Source organism: Phacochoerus africanus, chromosome 8 (genome assembly GCF_016906955.1).
Source record: "Phacochoerus africanus isolate WHEZ1 chromosome 8, ROS_Pafr_v1, whole genome shotgun sequence".
NCBI classification, from domain to species: domain Eukaryota; kingdom Metazoa; phylum Chordata; class Mammalia; order Artiodactyla; family Suidae; genus Phacochoerus; species Phacochoerus africanus.
Window position 1 is genome coordinate 148019794 of NC_062551.1, and position 21511 is coordinate 148041304.

Here is a 21511-nt window from a genome sequence, read left to right on the forward strand (position 1 = left end):
TTCGGGCCCCCCAAATGGGATCATGCGCAGACAAGGGTCAGAAAAGAAGCTAGCCTTCGTTGCAGCAATGGGGGGCAGAAGCTAGGAGCCCTCAGAGACATGTGGTGGAGTTGAACTTCCTAAGCTGCTGGACCAGCTAAGGCCTCAGAGCCTTTTTTCAAAGCCCATGAAGCATTTGATGGACTCAACCGAGGCAAAGAGATATTTAAGCATGGGGCCTTGACAGGAACTGCCCTGAAGTAACAGCGCTTGGAACTAAAGAGATGATTAGTGAGCTTCTCAGGGCCCTACAGGAAATCTTGCTTGGCACAGGCATGCAAAAATTTCCAACCTTGTCTACGAGCAGTTTCCCCCACACTCCCCTGCCTCCAAATGATGTCTGCAATGGGCTGCAGAGCTCACCGCATGCTGGCGGCCTCACTGCCTTCCTGTTGGGGGTCCTCAGCCCTAACAAGGGACCTGCCCTGATTCTGGACTGACTTCTCCGGAAGTGCAGGAGGGTTAAAACGGAGTGGGAGGCAGCTCAGCGCCCAGCAAAATGCAACACTGACTCCTACCTCAGGCAGCTGTGAGCTGAGCCTCGCTGGGCAGGGTGTGAGAACTCTTTGTTCCAGGGTAAAAGCCTGTTTTTATACAGCTAAGTTTTTATACTTCTCCTTTTAAGTAACTCTCACTGCTGCAATGCAATGTTTTTACTATATGTGTCTGGGTAGAATTACTGGTAGTCTCTCTCTCTCCGCCACTGAATTTAGAGCATCTGAATGAAGGCAGTGCCATTTCTGTCTTGTTCATTACTGCATCTTCAGAACCTGGATAGGCCTTGTCCAAGGGAGGCATGCAACAAATATTTGTTGCATAAATGAATCTAAGGCATTTTATTACATATTTCAATTCGGTTTGGAGGCAATAGAAGATATTGGTCAGGGACAAGGGTTTTAATTCTGGCTTCATGGTTTTGAGACTTTAGGCAAATTGGTTTTTTGTTGGTTTTTGGTCTTTTTAGGGCTGTACCCTTGATATATGGAAGTTCCCAGGCTAGGGGTTGAATAGGAGTTGCAGCTGCCAGCCTGCACCATAGCTACCGCAACCCTGGATCCGAGTTGCATCTGTGACCTACACCAAAGCTTGTGGCGATGCCCGATCCTTAACCCACCGAGCAAGGGCAGGGATCAAATCTGCATCCTCATGGATACTACTTGGGTTCTTGACCTGCTGAGCCACAATGGGAACTCTTGGGCAAATCGTTGAAATTGCTTTTATTAGGTTTCCTGATGTTGCTGTAACAAATTACTAGAAACCTGTGGCTGAAAACAATTGAAATGTATTCTGGCACAAATCTGTAGCCTAGAAGGCCAAAATGAGGAAGAACCCTGCTCCATCTGGACACTGTTGGGGGCTCCCAGCCATGGGCATGTGGCTGCGTTACTCCAATCTCTGCCTCCATCTCCACATCCCCTTCTCCTCTGTGGGTCTGTATGAAATCTCCCTCTGCCACTATCTTATAAGGACACCAGCAGACAGGGCCACCCAGATATGCAGGGGGAATGTCACCTCAAGATCCTTACCTTAACTTAATTACACTGGTAAACACCCTCTTCCAAATAGGACACAGTTCATAGGATCTGGGGATTAGAACACGGACATTGGGAGGGCCACTACTTAGCCCACTGTACATGTAAGGCTCAATTTTTTTCATCCATACAGTGGGTGCACTCAGAATTATGATGAAGATTAAATGCAACAATACACATACATTACTTTATGTGTTCATAGTACATAATGCACGGCAGTCATCAATAGCCAGTATTATTTTATCAAGTAGAGAAGTATACTTCCCCATGGCCCACCAACTCTTTCAGACATTTTCAAAAGCATGTCAAAGCAATACTAGTAGGAAGCTATCTGTTTCTATATTTAATGGGAGCTGGGACCTAGCTCAGCCCTCTTACCTTTGTATTTGGAACCCACAGCATCCCTGGAAAACTGGTATTCTCTCCCATTTTTATAGATGAAAGCAAATAAACAAACCATAAAACCGAAATCTCAATTTTCAATAACCTGAGTTAGCCACACAGAGCTTAAATATAAACCAAGGGCTTCTCCAAGCCCAGGTCTTTTCTATACTACCTCAGAAAATTCAGGACAGAAGTGGAGCACCTGTACCGGGATAAATTACCTGGTAGAGGACTGCACTAAGAGCTGACTACAGGGTAGATTAGCCTAGAACTCTGCAATAGCGGTTCTCAAACTCTGTTGCACATTAAACTCAGCCGGAGATCTCTTAAATCTCTCCAATCACAGATTGTCCAGGACAGCGAAATGTGAATGGGAGTGGGGAACAGGCCCAGATATTAATACTTTTTTTGGTCTTTTTTTGGTCCTTTTAGGGCCACACCCACAGCATATGGAGGTTCCCAGGCTAGGGGTCTAATCCAAGTTGTAGCCACCGACCTACGTCAGAGCCACAGCAACACGGGATCCGAGCTGCTTCTGCAACCTACGCCACAGCTCACGGCAACACCAGATCCTTAACCCACTGAGCGAGGCCAGGGATCGAACCCGAAACCTCATGGTTCTTAGTCGGATTCGTTAGCCACTGCACCACGACAGGAACTCCAACTTTAGTAATTTTAAAAACTCCACAGGTGATTCCAATCAGAGCTGAGCTTAGATCTACTTGCTCTTCCATGGGGTCTCCAACTTTAGTGGGAATCAGAATCCATCTGGAAGCTGGTCTTAGAGTCCAGTGTTCTTCAGTGAGGTGGGGTCTCTTCAGGTGACCCTGAGACCCGCAGTATTAGAGGGCCATGACTCTAAAGCACGTTTCAACCTGATGTTCTGATTTCCACCAGTCAAGGATCTATTTCTTGACTCAAACGCCTGTACTAGAGTTAGAGCTACAGGGATAGAGGATAAGACTTAATTCCTCATCTCAAGACATTCCCAGCCTGGAAGGCTGTTCTCCAGGCTCCCAACGCATTCTCCACAGTACCCATCCTGGTTTACCCTCTACTAGAATAGGCAAGCCAGGAGGGCTTTGCTTGACATGAAGAAGATGCTTAATGCATATTTCCTACGTGGGAGAAAATGAAGGGGAGGGAGAGGGAGAAGATACATGAAAACTGGCATCCCCTAGCAGTGGGGTAGGGCACAGCCAGTTCCCCCATAGAGTAAGGCATGGTTTCCTATGGGAGAAGGTGAGTTCAGGAAAGGTTTCTTCCACGTAGTGAATCTGCAGAGGGGCTTTAAGGATGACAAAAAGGTGGGGAGGGTACTCTCATCCCAGCAAACAACACCGTTGCCACAGTAGCCTGGAGTTCCCACTGTGGCTCAGCAGGTTACGAATCCGACTAGTATCATGAGGACACGGTTTGATCCCTGGCCTCCCTCAGTGGGTCAAGGATCTGACATTGCCGTGAGCTGCGGTGTAGGTCTGTAGATGTGGCTCAGATCCCACACTGCTGTGGCTGTCATGTAGGCTGGCAGCTACAGCTCTGATTCGACCCCTAGCTCAGGAACTTCCATATGTTGCTGGCACGGCCCTAAAAAGCAAAAAATAAAGCGGGGATGGGGTGGGGGAGGTTTCTTCCAAGTGGTGAATCTGCAGAGGGTCTGTAAAGAAGACAAAAGGGTGGGGAGGGTACTTTCATCCTAGCAAACAACAAAGTTTGCACAGTGGCCTGAAACAGATTGAAGACCAATGAGCAGCTGGTTCTAGAGCAAAGCAGGCAAGAGAGGAGGCAGGGGGTTGTGGACACGGAGGCAGGAGTGAGAGGGCAAAGGACCCCCATCCACATGATCCTAGTGGCACCGTGAGGCCAGAGTCCAAAGCCACTTCTGAAATGGGTGCACAGGAAGCTTCTCTCAGCAGGTGGACACCTGGCAAGTACAAAGCTTGCCTGGAAGAGTCAAGAAATGCTCTCTGTGCTGCTTCTTGACTATGTACGAGTCCAAGATTGTGCCTCTTCTTTTCCAGAAATTCCCGAAACTGGTACCAAGGGAGTAAGGAGTCTGAGACCCATGAGAGGAGGCCAAGAGATCTCTGCCCCAATTCTCAATGGTGAAAACGGAAACATAACCCTCTGCAAGCGTGTTCGATTGCTCCTCTGTCTCAACTGGGAGGTGGCTGCCAGGAAGAGGAAGCTCCACGCTCCTCGCACAGCCAAGCTGTGCTGGCCAATTCGCAGGACACCCTAGGGCCCCAGACCTCTAAGCGGAATGCCCCTCTGACAGCAGCACGCAGGGGAGCGGAGGGAGGGCTGAGAGGAGGCACTGGTACCAGCAGCTGGGGCTTAGAGGTGGAACGATGGGCCCGACAGAGAGAGGACTGGGGGCGGGGGAGGCTGACCCTCCCCTGCCCCAGTGGGTGTGCCCAGGGGCAAACCCCTCCCCTGGCAGCAGGCTTTGAAGGATCCAGATATGCCACAAAAGGTCGTTTTCCCTCTATTTTATGATAAAATCCCACAGCCCTCATCTTGGAGGTTCCCTTCCCGAAAGAGAATGGACTTGTCAAGTAAAGAGGATTAAGAAGAGTCCTGGAGAGAGCAGCTTGGTTGAAGAGGAAATGACTTCCATGTCACATGCTTCCACGCTGGGTTCCAGGCACAGGGACTGAAAGCTTGTTGTGCTTAGTGAGAGATAAAGCAGACACAGCAGAGCCGGCAGGAAGCTCCCCTGCTTTCTTATCAAGAAGGCGTTCTTCTCACTGCTTCCAGGCCTAGCCCAGCTTTTTTCTTTCTGTTTAAAACCACTCTAAAGGAAAAAGCAACCAACGCTGGGTGGTGAGGAAAAGCTCCTGGCAGGAGATGGCAACTGCGCCAAGACCAGAAGGAGGGGAAAAGCAAGAGAAAGGGGATGCTGGGTAGGAAGAACAGCTTTCCAACATGCCCTTGGTCAGGAAAGAGCTGGATTTGCTCGGAAGCGAAAAGAAGCTAGTGTGACGGGTGGTGCGCAGCCAGCAGGAGAGAATGGTGCCAGGTGAAGTGTAAGAGAGGCAGCGCGGGATCCTGAGAGCCCTGTTTGAATGTACCCAGCCACTGCCCCAAAGCTGGGCTTTCCTGACTTGTTGTGGGGTTCCACTAACATCCTTTAAATAACCATGATCAAAGTATAAGCCTTCTGTGCTTTGGCCTCCTAATCTACTAAATTGTTCTCCCTAGGAGGGAGATTACACAAAATATTGCCTTTCTTGAAGAGTTAAGGATCAGATTATCCATTCCACAGAAAGTTCTTGATATATGTTTAAGCATTGTCTACACACGAAAAAAATTTAAAAAATTTTTTTTTCATAAAAAGCAGTTCCTATAATGTCAAACCTGGCATGGTGTGAGACCGTCTTCTCAATGCTGCAAGGAGGAAGCACAGGTTAGCAGATTTACCTGAGCTTCTAGCCCTTGTTTCATTGCAGCAGCACCCTCGAATAGAATTATTTAAGTGGCCTGTGTAATTTTGGTTTACTAGCCAAATTAAAAAGGAGCAGGTAACACAGACGTTAATCATATAGTTCACTTAATTCCATATAGGAACAATTATTCCTTTACCATGTCTATACATATAAAAATTATGATTATTATTTGTTTTTCAGGGCCACACCTGCGGCATATGGAAGTTCCCAGGCTAGGGGGCCAGTTGGAGCTGTAGCTGCTGGCCTACACCCCAGCCACAACGATGCGGGATCTGAGCCATGCCTGTGAACTACACAACAGCTCACAGCAACGCTGGATCCCTGACCCACGGAGCAAGGCCAGGGACCAAACTCGTATCTTCACAGATACTAGTCAGATTTGTTTCTGCTGTGCCACAGTGGGAACTCCTAATGTAAAAATTATTAATAAGATATTTTATATCCTTTTTCCATGGCTTAGTAAGCCACTGAAATCTGGTTAGTGTTTTACACCCAAACTACTCTCATTGTGGACAGGTCACATTTTAAGTACTCACAGCCACAGGTGGCTACTGGCTACTGTACTGGACCCTGCAACACTGGAGCCTTAAAGGACAAGGACTGATAACTCCCTTTTTTACCAGTGAGATCCTTGAGGCCTGCAGCTTAACTGACAGGTCACTGATCTGGCTGTGAACCTGAGCTGGGACTAGAATCTAGGTTCTTGCTCAAGTGCTTGTTCCCTGCATTATGCTATCCTCCCTTGGGAATAAGAAGGGGTGGTGGCAAGAGAATTACTTGATATGAGCCGCCATCTGTGCTAGAGAGCGAATGGACTTCAGACTCGATTTAAGCCTTTGGAGTGATACCCCTTCTCCCCTTTTCCATTTGAAATCCCAGAGGCTCCAACTGCTTTTGCTGTTCCTGGCAAGATTATATCAGTCTCTTAAAGAAAACAATGCTCCAAATCTTTGTTTTTGTTTTTCTGTTTTGTCTTTTTGCCTTTTCTAGGGCTGCTCCCGTGACATATGGAGGTTCCCAGGCTAGGGGTCGAATTGGAGCTGTAGCTGCTGGACTATACCACAGTCACAGCAACACGGGATCCAAGCCACGTCTGTGACCTACACCACAGCTCCCGGCAACGCTGGATCCTTAACCCACTGAGCAAGGCCAGGGATGGAACCCGCAACCTCATGGTACCTAGTCAGATTCGTTAACCACTGAGCCACGAAGGTAACGCCCAACAATGCTCCAGATCTTAAGAAGACATTGCACAAGGCCAAAGTCAGCTGCCCTTTGGCTGTTTTCAAGGCCCAAGTCTACCCCCAGGGACTCCCCTAGAAATTTCTCCAACCAGCTACCAGTCCCCGGAGGCCTTTCTTTAGCTTGCCAGGTACCAAGGCTCCTGATCAAGTCCATCCCTCTCTTGCCCCTTCACCTACTGCCCCTGCTCCAGACAATTAGAAGCACGACGAAAGGGCTCCGCCACCCTGTGAGGAATAGCTGAGATGCAAGCTCCAAGATACAGACCAGGCAGGACCCTTTAAATAGACTCTTTTTGTGCCAAGGACAAATCAAGTAATGAGAGAGGGGACAAGAGGAAGCAACCACTTCTGAACTAGAGAACCTGGTCACAGCTCTTGACCATGAGCTAAGGGGCGGAGGCCAGCACGTATCTGTCTATTGCGACCATGCAAGGAGCTTTTCTAGGCACAACACAAGCACAACCCATAGACGTGTTTGCTGGCCAGGAAAACAAGCTTAGGTGATGGAAGGCCTTCACTCCACAGGTGAGCAAAAGGGAGCTCAGAGTCACAGTCACGCCAGAGTTCATGCTCCTAAGAACTGGGCTATACCCTTGCTTATCATGTGGGAAGCTCTGGGCTGGTAGAGAGAGCCAGCTCTCCATTTAAAAAAGCAAAGCAAGACCAAAATACCTCCACATCTAGTCCATCAGCACAGAGAACTATTTGCAGTTGGAAGCAGGCCTCTATATTTTTTTTAAGGAGTAGGCTCCCTGCCTTTCTGCTACATACAGGTGCAATTTCCAGTGCTTTCTCCAAAAGAAACATTTGGCTTTCTATAGAGAACCTCTGAGACCTCATGTGACTGCAAATGGAAGAGGGGGAAAGAGGCCCTCATCACGCCTCACCCCAAAACCCCCATGGGGAAGCTGAGGTTGGGCCCCTGTAGATCGATTTATTTTAGGAGCCACTTGGTTCTGAAGCATTTGTTTCAGAAATTACCCTCATGCCCCATCAATAGTAGCTTTCAACAGCCCTTCCCGGGTGGCCTTGTCTCTTTTAAATTTCATTTCCTGTTGGAAAGGATAAACAGGTAACTGTTTAATGCCACTGGCTGGACTCGTTTAACAGAAAACTACGACCTGCGTGAGGCTGGGGAGCCAGAGTTGGATGGACGGGTTGAACAGAGCAGGTCAGCGAAGAGAAACGCATTAAAGAAGACCAAGTGATGGATTTTTACTTGACTGCTTCTTTATGGAAGGGAAATGGCCCCCATGGAGAAGGGGCATGAATGCAAGGGAGACAGTGTAATCTGCTGCCATGTTGGACTTGGTCAGGAGGCCTTGGTAAGAATCAGCTATGCCCTGCAGCCAAGCCCTTTTAATCCTCATGAGCCTCAGCTGCCTTTCTGTTCAGCTGCACAGGGTGATGTGAATTTGCATGATGCCTTCATATGCTTACCAAGTGCCTCACACCTACCGGGAATTCATATGTGGCAACTATGAACTGGCACAGATGGCATTAGGACCCATGCCATTTAACACCATGTTTTCTACTACTCACCAAACACTGTGCCAGGCATGCCAACAGTAGATAAGAGAGCCGCGACTTTCAAGAGATGGACACAGAATAGGTGATGTCAATACAGCGTGGTAAGAATTCTGATCAAGATAGACATGGGGTGATATGATACCCCACATGTTAAATGTTTCAGGGTCCTGTTTTTGTTTCTGTTTTTTTACTGCCACACCTGCAGCACATGGAAGTTCCCGGGCTAGGGGGTTGAATCGGAGCTGCAGCTGAGGCCTATACACCACAGGCATGGCAACACCGGATCTGAGCCACATCCGCAACCTATCCACAGCTTGCAGCAATGCTGCATCCTTAACCCACTGAGAAAGGCCAGGGATCCAACCTGCCTCCTCACAGAGACAGGGTCGGGTTCTTAACCTGATAAGTCACAGTGGGAACTCCTGTTTGGGGGTACTATTGATGGCATGGTCCATGGGTTGATGAAAGGATTCATTAATTTTTGGTCTCTCCTTTGAGACGGTCAGGTCCACCCAAGGAGGAATGCTGCTTATTGTATTCAGCATTCTGCCCATGGAGAGCACTGTCGGGGAAAAGAGGGTGAGGGAACGGTTCAGGTGATGCTTAGGTAAAGACGGAGTCGGCCAAGTGAAGAATAGGGTTAAGGACATCAGTCAAAAGAAATTGCATGAACAAAGGTGGACAGACTGAACGTAGAAGGATATATTTGGGAAATTAGAGGCAGATTGTTGAAACAGAGTACAAAGGATGGAGTGGACAGGTAAGGAGAGAGGAGTTGACAGGGGTAAGGCCCCGGAGAACCTTGTTTACCCCACTAAATGTGGTGCTGATGTGCGTGGATAACCATGCATGGTAGTCCAGAGTGGGCAGAAGCTGACTTAACAGGATCTGAAATCTTCACTCCAAACCTCAAATATGTTTTCCTTATTATAAGCCTACCAAAACACCAATGATTTTCTTTTTTAATCTACCAAGCCCAAAATAAAGACCATATTAACCAGAAACGGCTGTTACTTCTTAACTGCCCAATTAGTTTACCAGATTTGCTGGCCACATCAATTTTCAAAATGACCCTATGAAGTACTTTTATGATCTCATCTTTTTTTGGGGGGGTGGGTGGGGGCTAGGGCCTTGTCCAGGGTTAGAACCCAAGCCACAGCAGTGACAACACAGAGTCCTTAACCACTAGGCCATCAGGGAACTCCATAATCTCTTAATGAGAAGACCAAAGCACAGAGAGGTTGGGTGACTTGCCCAAAGTGGGACAGCATGCAAGTGGTAGAGTCAGGATTCAAACTTAGTCACCTTGGCTCCCGAGTCCATTCTCTTAACCACAATGTTATCTTGAATCTATCTTCTAGTTCACCATTTCTGTCTTCAGCTGAACACATCAATGTTTAAACCACTTGATGAATTTTTAATTCCTATAACTCTATTTTTCAATTCTAGAATTTCCATTTAGTTCTTTCATTTTTTCTTTTCTTTTCTTTCTTTCTTTCTTTTTTTTTTTTGGTATTTTTGCCTTTTCTAGGGCCACTCCCGCAGCATATGGAGGTTCCCAGGCTAGGGGTCTAATGGGAGATGCAGCCACCAGCCTACACCAGAGCCACAGCAACACAGAATCCGAGCCATGTCTGCAACCTACACCACAGCTCACGGCAATGTTGGATCCTTAACCCACTGAGCGAGGCCAGGGATGGAGCCCACAACCTCATGGTTCCTAGTCGGATTCGTTAACCATTGAGCCACGATGGGAACGCCCCCATTTAGGTCTTTTAAAATGTCTTTTCAGTCCTATTATCCTGTACTTGCCCTATGGTTTCTATTTCCTCTTTCACCAAGAAATATTTTAAACCTCTCTACTCTCTCAAACTGGTCTATTGCCTTTATTATCCAAGATAGGAACTTTGCCATGTGTTTTGTCTGATTCTCACTAATGGTGGCTCTTTTTCCTCTCTTGCATGCACTATAATATTTAAAAGTACACTTAACATCAGCAGGAGTTTTATTGTTTTGTGGTTTTGGTTTTTTTAAATTTCTTTTTTGATGGAAAACTCATATGTACTGGGCTGTAGAGACATTTTTATGACCTGGTTTTAGGCTGCCCCCTGTCAAGGTCTCATAGTTTAATCAACTGCAGACCAAGTTTTTAAATTATCTTCTTGGTTTGTGGCTTGTATACGGCAAGAGAAGAACCCTAACCCCATATTCACACAGAGCACAGACTGGGGTTTTGATTTCTTGTGGGTGATCCCAGTGGCCCAGGGTGGTTGACAGACTTCCATACCAGCTCCCCGGCAGAATTTTTCTTATTTCCCGCTCAGGCCTGTCATTCCTCATTGACAGCCTCAGCGAGGAATTTCTTTCCTACAGCCTCACCTCTCATCCCCACAGGATTCTGAAACTCCAGCCTCTAAGAACCGTGCATACTTCCCATGTTTTCATAGGACCTTTTGTTTCATTCTTTCCTGCTGACCACTGCTTGCTCTTCATTTCTGGCCCCTGAGGATTTCTCCTTTCTGCATACCAGCCTGGCCATGGTGTTTTTTTTTGTTTTGTTTTTGTTTTTTCCCCTTGTCTATTTCCACCAGCATCTCTCTGTGCTTGAGAGGGATGGCCCTTGACAGCTCAATCTATCAAACGGATCCGAAAGTTCTGATTATCAGAACTTTTTCTCATGGCTCTGAGTTCCCAGAGGACAAAGACCTTGGTCTGATTCATCTTTTGATCCTGATTCTTGAGACTATGCCCAGATCAGAGTACGATGCAATCAATGGATGAGTAAATGAATTAATCAGCTTCCTCTTTCATTCTAAATGAGAATTAAAGACCAGAAACGAATTATCTTCTAGAAAATGAAGATGCCAAGAATCCCTGGAAAGCCATCCATGCTTTCTGGAAGGCCATGCTAAACAATCCAAGGAGCTTGGGCCCTGCATGAATCACACCCTAGGCCAGTAGGTTCACTACTATTAACATTATTTCCTTCTTGAAGAGCAACAGCTGCTAATTATAATACTGGCCTAGTAGAAATTCAAAGTCTGGCAGGCTTGGTTTCTGACTGGTGCCTCTGCTGCCTTTTCAGCATGTATGCTCATATCCTTCCACAGCCGTCATTGGGACCTGATCAGTAGCATGTAGTGGGCAATGCTATGATTTTTTCTGTTCGTGCCATAGGAGCTTGCCAATGAAGTTCATATCCTTGAAAGGCCCTGGCATGGTGCTTGACAAAGCATAGGCACCGAGTTAACCTTTAGCGTGCTGTAATTCTTTTTTTTTCCATTAAAAAAAACTCATGAGGAGTTTGCCTTGTGGTGCAGCAGAAACGAATCTGACTGGTAACCATGACGTTGTGGGTTCAATCCCTGGCCTCACTCAGTGGGTTAAGGATCCAGAGTTGTGGTGAGCTGTGGTGTAGGTGGCAGACTCGGATCCCAAGTTGCAGTGGCTGTGGCATAGGCCGGCGACTACAGCACCAATTCGACCCCTAGACTGGGAAACTTCATATGCCGTGGGTTTGGCTCTAAAAAAAGACAAGACAAAAGAAAGAAAGAAAGAAAGAAAATGTTAAGACAAAAAACTATGGGAGTTCCAAAACCAGAAAGGCCATCTCCTGCTGAGGGATTGATTAGACAGGACTGTGGCTGATATAGACGATATGCTCAGACTTAAAGGAGAAGTAATTGGTTCCCCTATAGAGGGGAGAGAACGGGCAATTCCAAGGAAGGAAGGGCAATTCAGAACAGCTTAGACAAAAGCAGAGAAGCAGAAAAGCCTAGGATATATAAGATAACATAGAAATTTGGCTGGAGATGCATAAAAGGGCATAAAGGGGAGACTGAAGAAAAATAAGGCTGGAAAGGGAGCATGAGCCAACTGCAGGGTTTTGAATGTGTCCCAATTTATCATTTCAGGATCTGGGCTCTCTCTAGAGTCGCCAGTGATTAGTATGTACCAGGACCTAATTAATACTCAGACAACCTCATAGCAAAAGCCTGTTCTCCGCATGCACACAGGAAGCCGCCATCTGCACGCACAGGCAATTACAACCGTTCCAAATACCCTGCCCTGAACCCTGCAAGCACCTCCAATACTCACTGTAAAAGGTCACCCAGCAAACAGCTCAGATCAATCCTGGCTCAGGCAGAATCACATCCTCTAAATAAGATCCACTGGATGTAGTGTCAGGAAGGTCAGAAACAACCCTTTTTCACATCTTGAAGCACTTTTACCATGTGGAACATTTTAGAGGAAGAAGGGAAAGAGAGAGAAAGAACAGGAAAAAAAAAAAAAAACCCACCTACAAAAACCACACCTCTCCAGAAATAACAGAATTCCAAGTCATTAAATGTGCCCTGATCACCGAGTAAGTCAGGAATTTATTTTGGCCCCCAGCTCCTAGTGATCTAAAAAGCAGTCGATTTCAAAGACGGCTGTGCCAGGATTAAAAATGGCGTTTCCCGCCTCCCCTCCTCCATCCCTTCTCCTGAATATTCCCACTGGGTACCTTTGTCGAGCTCACTTGAAATGTTCCACGGTGAGGTAGGCACTAACTCAGCACTGAAGGACAGCTCTGTTTCTGAAAAGAAAAAGAAGGGTGGGGAGAAAGACGGGCAATATTAAACACAGCAACTTATGGGCTGTTAGAAGCATTGCAGGAGATTTCCAGAGGCCCTGCCTTTTGAGAGACCCCGCGGTCCCCCACAGCTTATTACACCGGGACAGCCGCTCCGCTTGCCAGGCAGAGGTGTCTGCGTTACAGAGGCTGTCCAGACCAACACACTGCAGGCCAGATTGGGAGATTGTTTTCTTTAAAACACAGGCTTGAACATTCAAAGGCAAAGATTTCATGGGGGGAAAAAACCCAAACCTACAGAAATGACCAAACATCATCAAGCATAAACGCTTCCTTTTCTTACTTGAAGACGGGTCATAGACTAATAGAGTCAAGAGTCTTCCCATGAAATGCGAGAACAGCATGGCTCTTGCTGCTGGCTCCCTTAGTGTTTGTGAAATGAGAGCATTACTTCTAAATAGAGACATCGATTTCTCTATATGGAAACTTTAAGTCAAGACAGATGAAAACTAAATATGTGAACAAGGAGTGTCATTTGGGGTAAGCTAAACTAAAAGATAATTTTCAAAACCACTGTAAGTTAAAGCAAACATGCAAATCACTAATCTGAAGGACATGCTACACTATGATAATTTTAAAATTCTTCAGTAATATACTGTAATATACAAACAATGGTTTTGTTTCTGAAAATTTAACCCATGACACCATCTGACAGATACATCCTAGTAGGATTGCATTCATCTTTCCTTAGGCCATGCCTTCACACACACACACACACACACACTCACCCCCACCACAGAGTATTACGGAACTTTAGTGCTGAGCAGGATCTCAAAAGAGCCCAGAGCCTGGGTCTTAGAGCCCTGGCAGCCACGCTGTCACTCCCCCTTCCTTCAGACATCATTAATCAATTACGGCCCTTCTGGCCTATTAAACCTGAGATCTACCTTAAGAGTCTTTTCAACACTGGGCTATAGGTAGCCAGTGACAATGGATCTGAGCTGGAAGGCATGGTAAACTTTACTAAGTAGAAGAACTGGGATTCACATTCAAATCTGTCTCACTCTGTCACCCATGCACCCCCTGACAGCCCATGCTGTCCAGTACTCCAGTCTGTGAAACCTGACTTTTTTTTTTTTTGCTTTTCAGGGCTGTACCCGAGGCATATGGAGGTTCCCAGTCTAGGGGGTGAATAGGAGCTACAGCTGCAGGCCTACACCACCACCACAGCAATGTGGGATCCGAGCCACTTCTTTGACCTACACCACAGCTCATGGCAGAGCCAGATCCTTAACCCACAGATCGGGGCCAGGGATCGAACCCACGTCCTCATGGGTATTAGTCAGGTTCGTTCCCACTGCGCCACAATGGGAACTCCCAAACCGGACTTGCTTTTCACCTTTTCGCCTAGATAAGCCTACTCTCTACATTTCCTTATTTACTGATGAGGACCGTCTGCTGCCACACGGTCGTCGATGTCACACGTCACCATCAGTGAGCTTTGCCAAGGGCAGGATGTTTACCCACCGAGACCCTGCAAGAGGCCACGACTTCTGGTTTGTCTACTGGGTCTCCAATCCACCTGCCATTCGCAACAGAGACAAAAGGTTTGTTTGGTTTGTGCAGCCCTCCCGGGCTTGCCTCCTTCCCTGTCCAAGTGGGAAAGAAAGTAGACCAAACACACACACCCTCCCCACCCCAAACGGCCCCAGTCACCTCCCGCCTCCTGAGCCAACACAGCATAGATTCTTTCACAGGGACCTGAAGCTGGATGGGCAGGATGGCAGGGATCTTATAGCACATGGAATTCCAAAACATGAAGCCAAAAAGAAAACATTGCCCAAATAAGAAAAACGCTTCACACAGAACTGCACAAGGAGGCGGTGCTTCTGTTATCAACCACGGGTCCCAGGAATGGGTGTTTCATGCAGATGATTTCACCAGGAAGTGCTAATTGTCTACATTTTGGAGCCTTCCACGTACCTACGACGCCAACCATAACCCCACTGTGACCCCCACCCTGCTGCCACCCACTTGGGCTCTTTGAATAAAGGCCCCTTGTTTGCAGTATTTTGGACTACTGTGGCTCCTCTTAGAAAAAGGCTCATCAAGCACTCCAATACCCAGACTTCAGGGAGCTTGGGAATAGAAACGAGGCAGCCACGGCAGCGGTCCAGGCGAGGAAGCAAAGGGTGGGGAAGTGGTGGGATTAAGACAGATCTTGACAGCATTTACATTCAATATTTTCATAGCTTCATCTTACTGCTGTTCACAGTTAAATGGCCAGAAACACAGGTTTCATTTTACAGTATTAATTTTATAGAAAGCAGGCTATATGTCACTTGATTGTGCTAACTGGCATTTGAATTGCTGATTGAATATAATTTGGGGCTGATGACAAATGCATAGATTCTTGGCATTGCTAACAGTGAAATTGTTCCCCACATGTCCCTGGACACTAATTACCACTTGGTCCTTGGGTTACAGCAAAGATAATTTCAATTCACAAGCTCATTAAGTGACGGTGAGGATTCTGAGGAATTTTGCTCTCAGCCTCAGGATCTATTCCTCCACATAAGCACGTGTTCAGCTTCTCAGATGAAACGATAATAGAAATAGATACAATATTTTAAATTATGAATAATCTCCCTGACAAATAATATCTTCTGGACCCAATTTTTTTTAAAAGAAAGTTTGATTATTTAATGTGAAAAGTTTAATATCAGTAATTGACCCTCATAAAAATGATGTTTGATAGCATGCCCTCAACTCCTGAAAGGACAGCAGATATTGTAAAGGAGAAAAATTGAGGGAGTTCCCATGGTGGCGCAGTGGTTAATGAGCCCGCCTAGGAACCATGAGGTTGCGGGTTCAATCCCTGGCCTTGCTCAGTGGGTTAAGGATCCGGCATTGCAGTGAGCTGTGGTGTAGGTTGCAGACGTGCCTCGGATCTGGCATTGCTGTGGCTCTGGCGTAGGCTGGAGCTACAGCTCTGATTAGACCCCTAGCCTGGGAACCTCCATATGTCATGCGCGTGGCCCTAGACAAGACAAAAAGGAAAAAAAGAAAAAGAAAAGAAAATTGAGCACATCTCAACTTGAACGCCATGGATCCCAGGATCAGCAGCAGCTTTAGAGGGACGTGGCCACCAGTTTTGACTCTTGAATCACTGATGGATTTCCACTGATGGATGCAGCCCCTCCCTTGTCCTCTTCATCATGGCAAAAGCATGAGATATTTAACACCAGACTAGCAGCCTCTCTTTGTGCCAAATTATTGTAGTAATAGCAAATTTGTATGTGCCAATTAGGAGACAGGAAAATACTGAATGGAAATACACATCTATGTTAACATACGAATTTCTGCCACTTACTAATTTTGTGATCAGGAGCAAATTACTTAATATCTTTTTGACCCCTATTTTCTCATCTGGAAAATGGGGACAATAAAAGCCATCTCCCAGGACTGTGGTAAGGACTAAATCAGATTATGGACCAAAAGGATCCTGCGCCCAATAGGGGGCCCAGCAGAGTGTAGACACTCAAGTTCTTTCAAGCCTGACCCTCTGTTTGTCAAGGAAGAGGGCAGCCGCCTCTGTGTGGACATACTCCGGTCAGTGGTTATGTCACTGTCTAGGTCTGAAATGCTTTTACAAAGACTTGACTTCGCATGCCTTACTAATCCAAACCAATCTTTTCATTTTGTGAGGTTTTCCTGAATTGGTCATCAGTTCTCTAAGAACATAAGTGTTTTAATCCAATTTAGGCAAATCAAGCAGGTTTTAGAAAACTCCAGCCCTTATCTTTCCTGACCTCTGCAGGAGGGCAAGCCATCCTTCCCAGAGTTGATCAATAGGAGTTATTATCTTTGCAGTTTCACTGATGATTGACTTTTTGGCACAGATTCTGCAAACCATAAGGTTTTGGTATTTAAGCCTGAACAGTGGGAGTGTTATTTGGAGGGAAGGAAAAAAAATACTAAGCCTTGAATCCTCCTCATTGATAAAAGCCGGCGCTCTCCAAAAGGATCACTGGTTCATCTCAGCAGTTGGCAGGTAGCAACCCAGTGTTCACAGGATGCAAAAGCTCTTCCAAGAAGCACTCGGCCACCCCACATCCTGTATCCTGATCCAGTGATAAGTTGAGGTTACACAGGCACAGACCGGCACTCCCACGAGACTAGTGGCCAGCCCAGTGGTCACGAAGGCCAAGTGTGAGGGAACAAGTGGTTATCCCAGGGCCTTTCATGACCAGCATCACGGATTCCTACAAGGTCATATCTGAGTGGGCCTTAGAGGCCCATGACTTATTTATCAAATTATGTTTGCTTGCTTGCTTGCTTTCTCTTTCTTTCTTTCTCTTTTCTTTTTTCTTTTCTTTCCTTCCTCCCTTTCTCTTCCTCCCTCCCTCTTTCCCTCTCTCTCCTTCTTTCTTTTCCTTTCTCCTCTCTTTCCTTCCTTCCCTCCCTTCCTTCCTTCCTTTCTGCTTTGGGTCATACTTTAATAGTCATTCTGTCCCCCCACCACCAGAGTTAACACATTTACAATTTTTTTTGAAAGGATGCACATTTTGGAGTTCCCATGGTGGCGCAGTGGTTAATGAATCTGACTAGGAACCATGAGGTTGCGGGTCCCATCCCTGGCCTCGCTCAGTGGGGTAAGGATCCAGCATTGCCATGAGCTGTGGTGTAGGTCCCAGATGCGGCTCAGATCCCGAGTTGCTGTGGCTCTGGAGTAGGCCGGTGGCTACAGCTCCAATTAGACCCCTAGCCTGGGAACCTCCATATGCCATGGGAGCAACCCAAGAAAAGGCAAAAAGACAAAAACAAAAACCAAAAAACCAAAAAAAAAGGATGCACATTTTAATGAATGATCTGTTTGTGGGTCCTTCTCTCCTTACATATGAAATAGAAGTGTCATGTGATCTTATTTTCAGTACACTAATTTCTTACAAGTTTAAGCAGCTCACAACTCATGCCTAAGGATGCTGGAGATATCCTTCTAGGGGGACATTAGAGGATTTAGGGATACAGAAGACAAGAAGACCAGGCTCTGGCTCCTCCTTCAACAGGGCGCACTCTGCATCTCTCTGTGCTATGTATTCAGGTGTTACAGAAAAGGCTCCCCTGCTTTAAACATAAAAAATGTTAATCCTCTTATGGCACAATCTCCTTATTTGAGAGATGAAGAAAATAAGGCCACCGTAGTCAAGCAACTTGGCCAAAGCACAGCTCTGAGGTAGAGCCAGGCCTTAGACGGGCTTAGAAATACACCCTTAGAAGCTGAGTTCAGAGAGAGGCACGGGGAATTTCCTAAGAGCCAGTGTCAGTCACACAAAAAAGGGCACCTTTTTTTCTGCGGTAAAAGGTTTCTGCTCATGATCACGTGGGAGGAGAGGATGGCAAGGAGGTGAGGGTTCAGTGGCTGCAAGTCTCTGGCCTGCAGGGTGATCTTCTATTTGAGGCTCTCGGGTCTGGTTCCTTCCTCCCCCCAGCGCCTCCGGGGAGGAGGAGCCCACAGACGGGTTCGTCACCTTCACCAAGGGTACCTTCTTGGGAAGGTCACAGTCTACTTTCCTTCGTAGGACCGGCAGGCCACAGTCCCCAGCAGCGCCAGGGGCTTAGTCTGGACATTGCTCTGGCTGTGCCCCCATCTAGGGTCCTGGATGAGGGGCCACTCTCACCTTTGGGGGACAGTCAGACATGTTCAGTGTCTCTGAGGAGCTAATTCTCAATAACCTCAGACCGGGACATCTGGTGTCATCTTCCAAATGAGTTATCGGTCCAGTCACAAAGAAAAGGGTGCAATCCTGCAACCTTATATTCTATTCAAATACCCAACCACACTCCCTACACCGCACCATAAAATCATATTTTTTTGTGTGTGTGACTTTTATTTTTTTCCATTATAGCTGGTTGACAGTGTGCTGTCAATTTTCTACTGTACAGCATGGTGACCCAGTCACACACACATGTATACATTCTTTTTTCTCCCATTATCATGCGCCATCATAAGTGACCAGACATAGTTTCCAGTGCTACACAGCAGGATCTCATTGCGAATCCATTCCAAAGGCAATAGTCTGCATCTATTAACCCCAAGCATCCCATCCATCCCACTCCCTCCCCCTCCCCCTCAGCATCCAAAAGTCTATCACATTTTTTAATAACACCTGTAATGATTTCATGAATAGCGCAATTATTGTACAGGTAGCAAAGCCACTGACTTGTGGAAGAGAAATTAAAAATATACCAAAATTTGTGGTATTATTCATATTTATAGATGGAATTGTTACAAAAAAAATAGTTTCCAGGTTTTCTCATTGAGAGGCTGACACTCAGAGATTTTCTCAACACTTCTGTAAGGTAGGCACCACTGTTACCTCCATCCTAAGATTAAAAAGTCGGAGGCAGAGATAGGCACTTGCCTACTCAGTTTATTGGGGTGAGGGTTGGAATCAGGATCAATCAAACCCAGGTAGTCTGACAGCAGAGTCAGTGTCTAGAACTGTGCCAAATTGGGGGGCGGCAGGGGGTGGGGGTGGAGGTGCTGAAAGGATGTACCACTTGCTCTCCAGTTTAAGTCCCCTTCCGCCCCAGAGGACCCCTATGAACTCTAAGCTTGCTAGAATATGGTTTGAGAAATAGTACCAGAGGCCACATTCTGCCCCCTTCAATGTCTGGGTCCCTAATTCTTCAAACACCAAAAGATGGTGGAGGACACAAAGGAAGGAAAGGAAATACTTCTTGGATCACACTTAAATGCCTTTTTTTTTTCCCTTGGGGAATACGCTTTCCTTCTTTAAATCTGTTGAATAAATATTATGGATCCATGCAGTTCTTGCATTTAAAGTAATTAAGCTACACAAAGGACCACAATGACACACATCTTCTTTAAAATGAATAAAATAGCCTTTAAAACTATCTTACTTAAACTCGGGTTCTCTTCTGCAGAACTCTAGAGATTCACTCACTCACCCATCCATCCATTCATTCAATTCACAGGTATAGTAGTACTTTCTATGTATAAGAACTGGGATGAAAACGCTTGACCTGGTCCCTAATAATTTTCAAGAATTTACAGTCTAGTGAGAGAGGAACACAGGAGCAACAATAGAAACGGACAGAAATGGTCTCCCTCCCCTTCCCACAACTCATTCCTCCTGCCCCACCCTAACCAGGCTAAAAATACCAAGAGTACCAGGAGTTCCCATCATGGCTCAGCGCTAATGAACCCAACTAGGATCCATGAGGATGTGGGTTTGATCCCTAGCCTCGATCAATGGGTTAAGGATTCGGTGTTGCCGTGAGCTGTGGTGTAGTTCATAGATATAGCTCAGATCTGGCCTTACTGTGGCTGTGGCGTAGACTGGCAGCTGCAGCTCCAATTTAACCCCTAGCCTGAGAACTTCCATATGCCTTGAGTGCAGCTCTCTAAAGCAAAAACAAACAAACAAACAAACAAACAACAAAACCCTAAGAGTATTGAATAAAATATGACAAGAAAAATATAAGGCATAGCTGAGATTGAAAGAAAAGGGCATGCTCAGGTGCCAAAAAGATCAGTAAGTGGGAGCTGATGTGAAAGGCATCTATAAGTACAGGTCCTCCGGGCTGGGGACTGCTGTATCAGTGCTCATGGAAAACCAGCGCGTGTCCAAAGAGAGACCTGAGTTCTTGCATTAAGCCTTTATGAGAGCCTGGGAGAGCTCCCCCATCCATGGAAAGAGGTTGGAAACGCTTCCCTCAGTGGCCAGAGAAGCTGCTAGGACCCTGGAGTCCACCCAGGCCTTGGGTAGGGTGGAGGGTGGGAGTGGGAAATGTCCCCACAAGAAATCAAAAGGGTGTATAAAGACCAGAGAGGTCACAAGTTCCCTTCACGCAATTTCTCTCCAGTTAAGCTTATGTAATCATGGAATCAAAACCTGGAATTTGACATTGTTACAATGTATGTGTAGAGTTCTCTGTCATTCCCTCACAGGCGTAAATTCACATAACCATCACTGCAGTCAAGATAAAGAACTTCGTCATCAGTGTAAAGATTTCCCTCATGCTACCCTTTTAGAATCACACCTGTCCTCTCCTCCTAACCATTCCTAACCCCTGGCCACTGCTAATCTGTTCTCCATCTCCATAATTTTACTGTTTTAAGAAAGTCATATAAATGGACACATACAATGCCCTTGAGATCTACCCAATTTGTTGTGTGTATTAATGCCTTGTTCTTTTTCGCTGCGAGTAGTATTCCACAGTATAGATGTATTATCCCCACTGTAACCATTCATCCTGGATGTTTGGTGGTTTCTTTGCATTTCCGTCTATTTAAACTCACTCATAGCCTTTTGTGCTAAATTCTTTAGTTCAGTTAGGAAGGAAGTTGGATCTAGAAGGAAGGAGGGTTATGCAAGAAGCGATAATAAGCAAACAAATTAGAAAATGTTAAATAAGCTTTGAAGCAAAAATCTGTTTTAAGAAGTGCAGCAGAGGTGAACTGAGTTCTAAGGCAGCACTGAGAAAAAGTATAGCATCAGAGGGTGGGAAAGACATTCCAGTTTGAGAGGAAGCCTGTGTATTAGAAATACTCCAGAACATTACAGAAAGTACATGAACATCAATAATGGTCATACTTGATTATACAGGAGAAAATTTTCCAAGAGGAAACAAATAGTAAATTTTTTTTCTCTTAGAGACAAAAAGGAAACACCTCAGTTAATTACTAGGGAGATAGTATTTTCTTAGCACCAGTGCAAATTCCTAAGA

General features: G+C 46.1%; 1 protein-coding gene across 1 annotated transcript in view; it reads right to left on the minus strand.

Annotated features, from left to right (window-relative positions):
* ROR1 (receptor tyrosine kinase like orphan receptor 1) overlaps nt 1-21511 on the minus strand; it is a 448217-nt gene that overhangs the window by 173164 nt on the left and 253542 nt on the right. Inside the window, exon 2 of the mRNA XM_047788808.1 lies at nt 12686-12757. Coding sequence (XP_047644764.1) covers nt 12686-12757 — 72 coding nt within the window. The remainder of the gene's footprint in view (nt 1-12685; nt 12758-21511) is intronic.